The sequence below is a fragment of the Scatophagus argus genome, chromosome 13 (genome assembly GCF_020382885.2).
Source record: "Scatophagus argus isolate fScaArg1 chromosome 13, fScaArg1.pri, whole genome shotgun sequence".
In the NCBI taxonomy this organism is placed as follows: domain Eukaryota; kingdom Metazoa; phylum Chordata; class Actinopteri; family Scatophagidae; genus Scatophagus; species Scatophagus argus.
This window is the reverse complement of record NC_058505.1, coordinates 19,338,494-19,351,004: the sequence shown is the minus strand read 5'-3', so window position 1 is coordinate 19,351,004 and position 12,511 is coordinate 19,338,494. Positions and strand designations below refer to the sequence as shown.

At 41.3% G+C, this 12,511-nt stretch overlaps 1 protein-coding gene across 1 annotated transcript; it reads left to right on the top strand.

Moving 5' to 3' along the window:
- Positions 1 to 4,650: 4,650 nt before the first annotated feature.
- On the top strand, positions 4,651 to 12,455 carry ankrd33bb (ankyrin repeat domain 33Bb). The gene is made up of 5 exons (XM_046408812.1): positions 4,651 to 5,207; positions 6,909 to 7,038; positions 9,880 to 10,020; positions 10,210 to 10,373; positions 10,522 to 12,455. The coding sequence occupies exons 1-5, from the start codon at positions 4,722 to 4,724 to the stop codon at positions 11,176 to 11,178; spliced, it is 1,578 nt and encodes a 525-aa protein (XP_046264768.1). The 5' UTR covers positions 4,651 to 4,721; the 3' UTR covers positions 11,179 to 12,455.
- Positions 12,456 to 12,511: the final 56 nt, after the last annotated feature.

Here is a 12,511-nt window from a genome sequence, read left to right as displayed (position 1 = left end):
ACACTGCTTTTTTATTAATATGGATTGTGAATTACATTAACTTTAGTACTGCCAGCTGTAGTGCTGCTGCTGTGTGGAATGCTCACGTCATATGTATCCTATAAAGTGACCTTTAATGTCTTCTTCAAACGAACTGGACAATTCAAATTTTGGTCTTGAATTTCGATTTCTAGAAGCAAATGATTTCTATTTTTATATGTGCCAACAAAGGCAATGGCATGTACTGTAACATAAAGTTCTATACTTTAAGGTCTATTATGTTGGTTCAGGTAATTTGAGACAATAATAAATAGTTGTAATGATTTCTCAGTGTGTGCAGTTTTTTCTTTACCCAGCCCTACAGCTGCTTGGTAATTGTTGCATTGAAGGGCTCCATTCTTCTCTGAGGAAAAATACCTGAAAACATATTTTCCAGCCAGTCATAACTGAGCCCTCAGGAACAGCACTGGGCCCTGAGGTGATTTTGGTGTCATGGCCACAATGTACATATCATGCCGTGCATACTGGCTGAACAAAGAACCCCCCCACCCCCACTTGGGAGGGGGGGCTCTTGCACGGCTCTGTGCACATGCTGCATGGACCCAGAAACACATAAACCAGAGGAAACCTGATGGTATTCATCAGCAGCTTTCACTACAAACGAATGCCATTGTGGAATGCAGTATCCTGTACATTTATAGATGTGATGAGCCGCTCTGTGTGCATCTTTTGTATGCAGTCAATTTTTGTATGTCTATGATGAAGTAGTAACTAACACGCAAACGTTTTATTCAGCTAGAAAATGACATGGAACCTGATAATAAACGGTATTCAAGATGTGAATAAATGTAAGAGGAGGTCGGGTTGCATCCACATTTGATAACAGCATAACAGTACAGTCCTCAGCAGTCAGTGTGGATAAAGAGTAGCTGACTTGTCACTGTAAATATGTGGTCTTGACTTCCTGTCCGGCGGCACTGTGGTGCAGTGGTTAGCACTGTCTCCTCATAGCAAGAGGGTTCCAGGTTCGAATCCCGGTCTGGGCCCTTCTATGTGGAGTTTGCATGTTCTCCCTGTGCCTGCGTGGGTTTTCTCCGGGTACTCCGGCTTCCTCCCACAATACCAAAAACATGCGATTGACTGGCAACCAGTCCAGGATGTACCCCACCTCTCGCCCACAATCAGCTGGGATAGACTCCTGACGGATAAGACGTATAGAAAATGGATGGATGGGCTTCCTGTCAACTTTCTCACGGGGTTCATGGTCTCTTTGTCTCTGTGCTAACTCTGTCCTGCTCTCTCTCCTTCTCTATCCCTCTCAGCCACCACTTCAGTCTTAGCGTGTGCACCACTATCCATGTTTAAATGAATTAGCAAGTCTCCCCTCTCTCTATGAAAGCAAGCTTTTCACCCCTCTCTCTCGTGCATTTTGCATTTAAGTCATTGTAGACTTCAGCTGTTATGTTCTCACACCAGAACAAACTGATTCAGTGTACACAGTAGTTTTGATTTATGTTTAGCCCTGATGAGAAGCTGATCACTTACATAACACTTACTGGTCTGTATAAGTCCAATGAAATATTAAGTATGTGACTACAATGTCACAGAATATTATTAATCACCAAATATCAATCACTGAATATCAGTGTTAATCTATCTGTAATGAATTTCAGCAGCAGTTTATAACATGGTGCCTGATACTGCTGCAAAGCACAGCTCTAGGAAACAGGATGTGGGTTATTTCTGCTGAATCCAATTACCTTTCTGCTAATGCACAGTCTTAACAGTTTTGGAAGCCAAGTAGAGATTAGGAGCGTATGCAGCCGAATTTCCACTGTCAGACTAAATCTGATTTTTCCAACCTGGACTTCATTTTTCACAAGCACAATGGGATCAACCTTTTCATGGCGATCAAATCATTGAAAAAGAGCCTCTGATTTGTCCCTCCTTAAGGAGCTCCACAGGGATTAGTGCTGTGTCAAAGAGTTTGCTTTCTTTTTCTCCTGTATTGTAAAGTCACACTTCAGGAAAAAATAAGTTTAAAATCCTTCCTGTAATTTCTCTGACACAGATGAGTACTTTACACACAAAGTTTTAGTCTTCCTAAAAGAGGACTTGCAAATAATTCTTAGTAAAGAGTGTTTAATGTGTTTCAGATGAGGCAGGATGTAGCCGCAACAGATTAGTGTTTCTGTGCCTGAAAGCACGTTGGCTCAGTGTAAATTGTGTGCTCTTGTGGCAAACCTTACCTGCCCAAAGCAGCTGGCCTGGAACACTTGCAATTAGCCCCACGCCGTGTGACACAGATGCTCAGGTCAACTGCTCAGTTTGTGACCATGTGAACTAGACTGATTGACCAGCTGGATTTATATGCCAACCTGGTCACTGGAATCCAAAATAATATTTTATATGTAATGCAAACTTGGCATGTATGGAGATAAATATAAGCCTTAACTTAAAGGTGAATGTTTAAGGCCACTGAATTTATAGCACTGAAATATTAAACTGTGAAAACCATTGAGCATATGTGGTCTGAATTTCTTTCATTTAAATTCCCAAGTAGTGAGAATGCAAAAACTGGATTTTAAGTATATTTAAACCTAGGGTTATTAGCCATCTAAAATTTCAAGCAAAGTTCAAAAAAACAACAACAGGTTTGTTGTGACAGACTCAAAATTCAAAATGAGAAGTTCAAACTTGAACATTCAGCCAACAAAAGATGATTTACCTGTTTACCTGATGTATAACCCTTTAATGTGGCCACCTGGGGACACATGCAACAAGCCGTGAACACTGCCATGAGGCTGAATATTGGACTTACATGCCAGGTAGCAAGAAAAAGGACTCGAGGGGAACATTACTTTGTTCCATGTCTGCTGGATGTGTAAATAGGAAACTGTTCCCCAACAAGTTTGCTGTATTAACTAGAAGGGTGATATTTGTGTGGATGTTTTGCTGTACCCAAACACCAAAAAATCAGTTATTGCAGATTTGTGATTTTAAGATCAGTTTCACTAATTGACTTTAAGCACCTTAACTGTTTGAAATATTGGGCACATAAATTAAGAAGGTTGTTTTCATCTTAAAATGTTTCAATTTTATAATTCAGTGCTGTTGAAATTTTAACATTAAGTTATAATTGTGAAATTTCACAATCCATATTCATGTATCTATACATTGTTTTGGCTGTCATTTGCTGCCACGCAACAACAGTGTATATGCTCTTCTTTCTTTACTTCCTGTCATGGCACTCTTTTATTCACTGTGATACACAGTCTTACTGTACTCATTCACATTGCCTTAAATGATTCACAAGTTATTTGTTAATCAAATGAAGTCTAAGAATTCATTTTGGTGATTGATGGAATAGTTGTCAGTAAAAGACATGCCTTGAAGGCAACATTAGCGTATGACCTCTTCTTGAGCTACGGATATCCCAGTCCTTCCACTGTACCCTGAACACAAATGAAGTCACGTGATTGAGAAATCCATTTTAAGCTACCAGTGTTAAGTGCAGCTTTAGATGAAACCAGAGACAGGTGGGGTTGGCTTGCGCTGTTGCACTAATGACTTTAATTCTCTAATAAGGATATCTCTGTCAGAACAAAGGTAGCAAATGAATGTTGGTGTAAACATTTGGACATTGGGTTTTAATTCTGCTTACATTTGTCGTACTTCGTTTTATTCTCTATATTTAGTGCTTGCCTTTATTGGACACACTGCCTCACTTGCTTACGTCCTTCTCTTGTCCCCTGTGTAAAACATCTTGAAATATTAATAGAGAAGATTTTCAAAAGTTAAGGCAATCTACATTCCCTCTGTGCTTGTAATAGTGAAAGAGTTTTTCACTTTATCGTACTCCAAGAAAAAAAACAAAAAAACATTCAAACTCTCTTGTCACTGGGGAGGGGAATGCTACAGAACAGCTAAAGCCATGGAGAGAGCGACTAAAGGGATTAACATGCATCAGTTCAAGAGAATGTCTCATCCCATTGCTGGCCATCATCACAGGAAGCCCGGCGTTCTCCACGGGGGAACACAGGATTAGTTGCTGAGTGCTGCTGGTGGTGACTGTTGCTGTTTCCGTCCAAGACGACTGCCTGCTCTTCTACTTTTGGAGGACAACTTTCGCTTTAACTTCTTTGATCAGAAGTTAAAGTCTTGATCGACTTCAGGAATTCAAGCTGCAAAGTCTGGGTTTTGATGCCATGATTTAACAATGTGATGGATGAGACTTTTGGTGCATTTGCAAAGATTCACATGGAAGGTGGCGGTTGCTTTTCTGCAATTCGTAACTCATGGATGTTTTTGGGCTTGTCAAACTGCAAGACGGAAACGTGTAACTTCATTTGTATTGACTCTCTTTGGTCACTTCACCAGCCCAGGATGACTATCGCAGATCATGCTTATGATCAAACCTTTCTTGACGACATTATCTTGTGGAGCTAGAGTGAAACCTAATCTCTATGGCACCCTGAGGGGATTTATTCAGCGGAGGATGACGGGATTGGAGGCATGTATAGTGATCTCATGCCTTCCCTGTGGCCGCCGGTGACCCTTTCTTGGGAAACCTGACATAGACAAAAATGGTTAAAGGTCAATAGCCTGACAGCATTCAAACTGCTGTTGAGTGGAATGGGAAAGCTGGTGCAACAAGATATTGGGCATAAAAGCTAGGGCCTCCTAGAGTTGTCTTGGCACCTCACAAAAATTTCAAAAAGTACATGGGGTTCAGGGTTTAAATGGTGTTAATAACAGAGGAACAAGGTGAAGGTTCAAAGGTTCAAGATAATGGAATTGCAGGACATGTTGGACTGGGTGAGATTAAGTTTAAGACCAATAAAGCCGCTATGGATACACCTGTCATGTCAGTTACAAATGAAAATGGGGATGAGTGTGAGGTGTCAGCAGAGGGTGATAACGAGGAGATTGAAGTTGATTACACGCGAAACTATTGGGAGGATGAGGACGATATCTACCAGGAGTTCGAGGAGTTGGACTTTGAGGCCCTGCCAGATCGCTCGGACATTCGGAGCATTGCTTCTGACGATTCTTTCTATCCCCCAGACAATTCTGATGTGTCCGTGTACCGCTCGCCGAGCCCTGACAGCCCAGAGCCCATTTCCTTCTTTAAGGCCTGCTGTAACAACAACGCCATCATTGTCAAGATTATGATCAGACAAGGAGTCACCGAAGAGGAAGTGAAAGAGACAGACAGAAACAGAAGAGTAGGTGTCGCTGGGTTTAATGTATTTTGATGAAATGCTTGTTTTTCACAGTGGGTATATGTTAAAAGTACGAGACACCACATGAGATGATGACGATGACATAAGATTGTGAGGTCAGTAAACAAAAACACATTTATTTCTTCAAAGATTTGAGTGTTTTTGATACATATTAACCTATAATTCATCAAGTGCAATGACTAAGATGTGTTACGCTACATAACTTAATGGTACAATAACAGATAAAAGCACGCTGACCCTGAGTGAACTTAAGCGCATCAGGTTTTGCGGTCAGGCCAGGTGAGTCTGAACCAGCTCCTGAGCACCAAAGAGACACTGAAGGTCATATCCTGAAGGAGGATTCAGAGCTGTTGGGTAAGCTGCACGGTGACAATGTAAAGAAGCAGCTTGAGCTCAGCTTAAAGGGCAAGACACTGACCTGAACGCTCGGTAAGAAGCGTAGTAAGCTTAGAGGGCTGAAACAGACAGAGAAGGAGCACTGTCCTGGAGCACTGAGCAGAAGCTGTCGTTGAAATGAGCTGAATCAGTCCATTCATTGTTTGTAGTGTTTTTTATTTTATTTATTAGACTTTATCAATCCCAAACTGGGAAATTCTTTTTCTGCATTTAACCCATCACTGATTGAAACACACAAACACACATGCAATATGAAGTGAATCACAGAGGAGCAGTGGGCTGCCATGTCAGGCGTGTGTGTGTGTGTTATCTTTAATATTTGTTACATTGGAACCTGGCTGACTGAAAGCATGCTGTGACATTCACAATTTTCACCCTGTTCAACCTTCTTGACCATAAGAAAATTCGTCTTTCTACACTCCTGCTAGTGGTTTGACTTCTTCTTTGTTCTGGAGCGTCACATTCACAGGACATGACTGCAATGCTGTCTGTGTTGTCACCCGATTCGTAACACTGCTTACAGCTCACATATGGAGCTAATGCAAAGTCATTTCTGGCTTTAGAATACATATTGTCTCTTACTTGTCACCCTAAAGACAAAGCTTGAAAAATTTCCTTAAATCCACGACATCGCCATTGTCTCACAATCCCTATTATCCTCTTAATCTGCATTTATATTAAGTTCTTGTCGTATCCCATAACCAGCTCTACAGCTGTACATTTTGAGGTGCAGCTCAGAAGTGGGTAGTCTGGGAGGCATAATTCATGACTTGTCATACCTAATTTGAGAAGAAATACAATAAAAAGTTGCTAAATTAGTGGGTTAGAATAAAAATGTGGATCATAAAACTCTTTGTATCACATCTGCAGACAGAAAAGCTTTTAACTGAGAGTCGGGCCTTATTGACCAAGCTAGGATTTGATTACTGATACAAATAAAATCGTGTAAACTTTTCTTCAGGACTTATTTCCATTTACTCACTTTATATGATTATTTTAAAAAACATCTCAAAGATTTGTACACTGAGATCTTAGTTGCTTTGCTAATTTCAGCATGTCAGGAGTTCAGCATTTCTCTCTCTGGTGCACGGTGGTGGAGGGAGAAAATCCTCATCTAGTCTATTTCATTTTTCAGAATGACTTTAGAAATCAACTTTGACTGATGTGTGCAGTTTATGTCCACAACAATGATTTTCTCCTGTGAGGAAATCTGGCTATGAAATATAATATATACAACACACAACACAACACACACACAAAGAAGAAACTCTTGTGTTTGTGTTTCAGACTGGCCTGATTGTGGCCTGCTACCATGGCTACGTGGACGTGGTCATCGCCCTCTCTCAGTGCCCGTATCTTGATGTTAACTGGCAGGACAATGAGGGCAACACTGCTCTTATTACCGCAGCACAAGCAGGTAAACACACCTCTGGCTTTTGAATTGATCCCCCTGTATTTGTAATGCTGGTTACACACTTGTAAAGTAGTGGAACAATCATGGAGAGCCTCTAACTGATACTGGGGGTATTGACTGATTAGATTTCTCGTCCTGATGTGTGGATGCGCACAGATTTACTTGATAGACAACTCCCTAACTGTTTGTTTACACTAACTCTGATGATTTTAGGGTTTTGCTGAGAGCTCTCTCTTCACCTTAACTTGACCAAAGTGCTCTTTCATATTCACCACATGTTCGAAAGCTGTTGTTGCAGGAAGGCTTTGCTCATAGACTCTAAAGGGTACCACGTGCAGCTGGATGAGGGGCACTGACAAAATAAGTTGAATTTCCCATTATTTCTTAAAATGCTATATGAGTAATAAAAATGCTCCAGAATCAGGCTTTGAAAGCATGACTAAGACCTAACATTTGATAAGGAAATAGCAAAATTTCCGTCTATCAAATGCAAAGTAATTCATTAGCAATAAAATTCAGTCTCCCTTAAGTTAATAGATTTAAGGGTTTTACTGCTGAGTCATGCTGAACTGCTATGAGCAGTAGCTTATAGTGGCTTGTGTCAGCTAACTTTATGTGTAGCCTACTACTTAATCAGTGTTCTGACTTTGGGACTCTCCTCTGCTTACTTAATGCTGGCTAGTATATTGCTTTTCATAGATGTTAAATGTAACAACGACCACGTCTCTCAGCCATTTTCTCATCCTTATCAAAATTGTTGGTAATGAATTTTCTTTCACTTGACTATTGGATTAACTGACTAATTGTTGCAGCTCTACTTGAAAGCAACTTAACGTAAACTACAAGATAAATTTTTATAGTCATGGTACAACATAGGGTTGGTCAATGAAATGTTAGTTGTGGAACCTTTATGTTTCTCTTTAAATTATACAAATGAATGAATAAGTACGAAGTTATAGAAACAAAATTTGTGTTGGAGTGTGGAGGATGAACTCAGGAGCCTCACAGTCTGAGGACAGGAGCTGCTCTGCAGTCTGGTGGTTTGGCAGCAGGTGAACAGGCTTTGGCCGAGGTGGACATTCTAGTATCCTTTGGTAAATAATTAACTATAGTTTATTACAACTTTATTACAGCATTTTTTCCCTCATATATTTGTCCATCAGTACCAACACTGTATTCACCAAAATGGTTACTGAGATCTTGGAATGTGACAGTGATGCTAAAACTGGTCAAAATGGGCAACAAACACGAGCTGTCAGACATTTATACAGACAGAAAAAACTGAACCAGAAAGTATTAAGTTCACTATTCGCCTTCTTTTTCTCTCTTCCAGATGAATTTGTTGCTGGACTGTTTACAACCTGTTTGATCTTATTTGTCATACTATCACTGGCTAATGAGGAAGCCACAAAATAAAACCCAAGCTGTAACAAACTGTACTTTTCCTTAAATCAAAAGGATCTTTTAAATGAGGGCAAAATGTGCCACAATCCTGCTACTTGTGACTGTGGTTGAGAAGAAGTATAAGCTTGCTTTAAATGTTGAGGCCATCTTTTCTGACAGAAATCAAAAGACCGATATCACACATTCATACAAGCAAAGATCAGTCTGAGTAATGGCACAGTCAACACTAATAGGATCATCTATTTGAGTGAGACAGAATCATGCTGACATGCTCAGTTTGAAAGGGATCCATGAAAAGTTTCTGTAGAGATGGTCGAGAGCTTATCGAGTTTGACTTTTCAATCTTTCCCCTCCATTTACCTCAGTGTGAACGGTTTCATTATTAATCTTTGTCATTCAAATCTTGGACTGAAATCCTTTGGACATGACTGCCCAATTACAAGAGCAAACATCAGGTATTATCACTTAAGATACACACATAATTTCACATTTTTACTCTATTTAAGATCACGATTCTTTTTTGTCGTTGTACAAAACATACAATGAAAATTTAATATTCCTCATAATCTGAAATCTGTTTCCCAGTGAGACATGTTAACTTAAATACTTCAGCTTTCCTCCCCCCTGGCGATACTTCTGACGAATAATTTACAGTGGTAAAACTGAGTTTCAAAATTGATCCAAATTAAAGGACAAAGCATATTACGGGGTCTGGTGCTTCCATTTTGTAAGAATCACTTTTATTTGCTGGCATTAGAAAGCACCATGGTAAGTAATTTCATAGAGAAGCAGCCACATGTATCAGACATGGCGCCCCGGCGTCTCATCTGCTAACGATGATGAATGACTCTCTGCGGCCTGTGATGAATAGCTGCAGACTACTCTTCATTTTCTGCTTCATTAAAAGAGGTATCGATCCCCATTCGTGACAAAGTACTCTGCAACACCTCAGGGGAACAGGTGTGTGAGTGTGAGTCCACACACCGGCAGCAGCACGGTCAAGTACATGAGAAGAAAACTTTCTCTAAAACTCTACACTTCAGGTAGAAAGTGTCTGTGATGGAAACCTAGGTGTTCAGAGGTGAACTCTAATTATTAAGCATCCTCCTCCTCAACCTTCCATATAACCATGCTTCTGTCTCTAGCGGTATCTCCTTAATGGATTCCCGTTGGGTGCTGAAATTCTGCATTGTGCTCAGTTCAAGGCATTTCAGATCAGACTGTTTCATTAACCTGGATTTAGACTGGATTTACTCAATTAGGAACTCAGGATGCGAACGTTAAGGAAGCTGCGCTGAAGGATAAAAATCTGCTGTCTGACAACGCTGAGTGCCTGACAGAACATAAGCTTGAAATAATGTGCATTGATTAACGGACAGTTAGAGGCAGGCAGTGTGTTCCGGGCACTGACACACATCTGTGTTTCTCTCTGTTGTGCAGGCCATATGATCATCTCTTACTTCCTTCTCAACTACTTCCCTGGGCTGGACATCGAAAGGAGGAACTGTCACGGTTTCACGGCTTTGATGAAGGCAGCCATACAGGGTCGAGCTGAGTGTGTCAGAGCTCTCATGCTGGCTGGTAAAACAGACACATTTAAATAATCGAGGTCAATGGACATTCATTATCCATAGAAACTTACATCTTGTACTAAAACTTTTATTTTTCTAACATGAGGCTGATGGCTATGTGTATTAGATGTACATATCAGGGTAGAAATCTCTTGCGCTGAATGGGTGAAAGCACAAACGTAGAGTTTCATGTTTCCAGGTGGTGATATTCAAGCACGGGACAATGGCCGCAGTATGACACCCAGGGAGTGGGCTCTCTTCACAGGTCGATATGAGACGGCCAACCTGATGCATCGGCTAATGTCAAAGCCCTGTGCTGAGCAGTTCTGTGACTCCTTCTCCATGGAGTGGCCCATGCTGGAGGTTAAAAAATTCATCATGACTGATTTCCTATTATTGTATGCACCACATAATGACCCCTCCGAGACCTTCAGTACAAATCAAAAGCGTCAAAATGTGTTCTATTTTAAGTTGACTCCTTTTCACTATAATGTTTGATGTTGTTCTGCAGGAGCTGGTGGCCAAGGCCAAAGAGCCAAAGTCCTTCTGGAGGCGTTTGATCAACCTCCTCTCCTGCTGCCCTTATAGGTTTTACATCAACAACAAGGTGAACCCTGTGGATGATGGCGTTCTGGAGCACATGGTCCGGATCACCACCAGTATCTCAAGTCCATTAATTGCCACAGCTTGCCGTACGGTGTGTCCAGGCAGCCCACCGTGCATTGGGAAGCGTCGTCCTGCCGTGCAGGAGATCCTGAGGAGGCAACGGGTGGCTGAGCTCAAGTGTATGGGCCCAGACAGACTGAACAACTACAAGAGATTTTTCCAGAACTCTCGGATCCAACTCATTCCCAAGGCGAGGGATCGGAGGGCCAGCCTGCAGCCTCAGCTGCTGAGTGACATGGCTGCAGCGTCCACAGTGGCCATGAGACGAGCAAGCCTCCTGCCTCTGAATATGCTGAGGAGAAGCAGCATGCGGCCAGGCATCGTGGTGCCCAAAGTTAGGCTCTGCAAAGCCCCAGCTCCAAGCTTTATACCGGAAAAACAAAGGAAGAGCCGGAACCACAACCAGCTCCAGATCCCCAAGTGGAACTACAAGATGAAGAGAATAGAAAGGAGGCAGGAAGAGGAGAGGAAAAGACTGCTACCTCTGACAAGGAGGAGATGAGAGGAAAAGAGTTTACTACTATATGTGCATGACCTTAGAAAGCAGGACATGAGTTTCTCCAACTTCATAGAGCTGGCTGTTACAGTGCACAGTGTTTCAGTCCAAGGAGAATCAACTCGATGAATGTTACTGCTAATCTTTACATTGTTGGATTTGTTGCCTTGTTTCTACTTGAATTCCACATGTGAGGCATACAGTATAGTGAGTAGGCGATTGGAGGGGGGAATGGGAGGGGCACCATCCCCCTTTGTTAGCAAAATGACCAAAATGCATCTACCTTATTAACTTGCTATCCAATCATATCTGTGCATTCCATGACTTAAAATGAAAAGAAAATACCTGGTGAGTACAGTTTGTTATTGCTTCATGTTGGCAGTTTATATTCATGGTAAATTCATTGTCATGTGGCAAAAGAACTAAATAAGATAAAGTGTAAGGGTTTCAGTATGCTTCAAAATAAAAGCTTGTCACATGAACAGAGGTTACCACATTGGTGGCTTTGCTACCAGCCTGCAAAGAAGGAAGATGAAAGATCCATAAGGAGAAATGTGGGTAAAACAGCAACAGAGGAGAGAGAAGGATTACTAAACATTTGTCAGAGAGGAATGTCAAGAGAACAGAAATGGGCCTTGAAAAGGCAGGGAAGTAGCAGCCAGTCGGAGGGATTTCATAGGATGGAGATATGAGCTCCAACAGGGCCAAATGAAGATCGGTGGCTGGCTACAGCACATCGCCACAGGAAAGGATCACTGAGCATGCTGCAAGAAGCCAAGAGGCCATTTTACATTGATACATAGTAGAGCAGGTATTTACAAGGTAGGGATGAGCTTATGAGCAGTGTTTGACAGCTGAGCTGAGGAACCAGCTCACACAGGCTTTGTAGAGGCTTTGTGGAGAACTGGAAAGGCAGAGCCAAAAATAAACAGCTTAGTACTAGAGTGTGACTTATTGACTTCCAAAATAATCACTTGAGGTAGTCCACTACTGTCTGCTTCTGTATGTATCTCACGCTCTGTGAGTGATGGAGGGGGACGCACCAGTTGCTCTTGTGCGAGTGCAGGTGTATTTGAATTTTGCATTGGAGTGGCAGTAATTTAAAGAAAAACATTTAGATGAGCTTTTACAAAATGCAGATTCTTTAAATATTTTCCTACATAAAGGCATTTATATTGTGTAAATCTCTATAACAAACAAATGAGACGGGCTTAAATGCACGTTACACCTTTATTCCCCTCTAGTGGCAACCACTGAGAGTGGCAACAAAATTGGCAATTAGGGCAGACATCAAATTTAAAATAAATGAATATGTATTTTTTAATAGTATGAATATGTG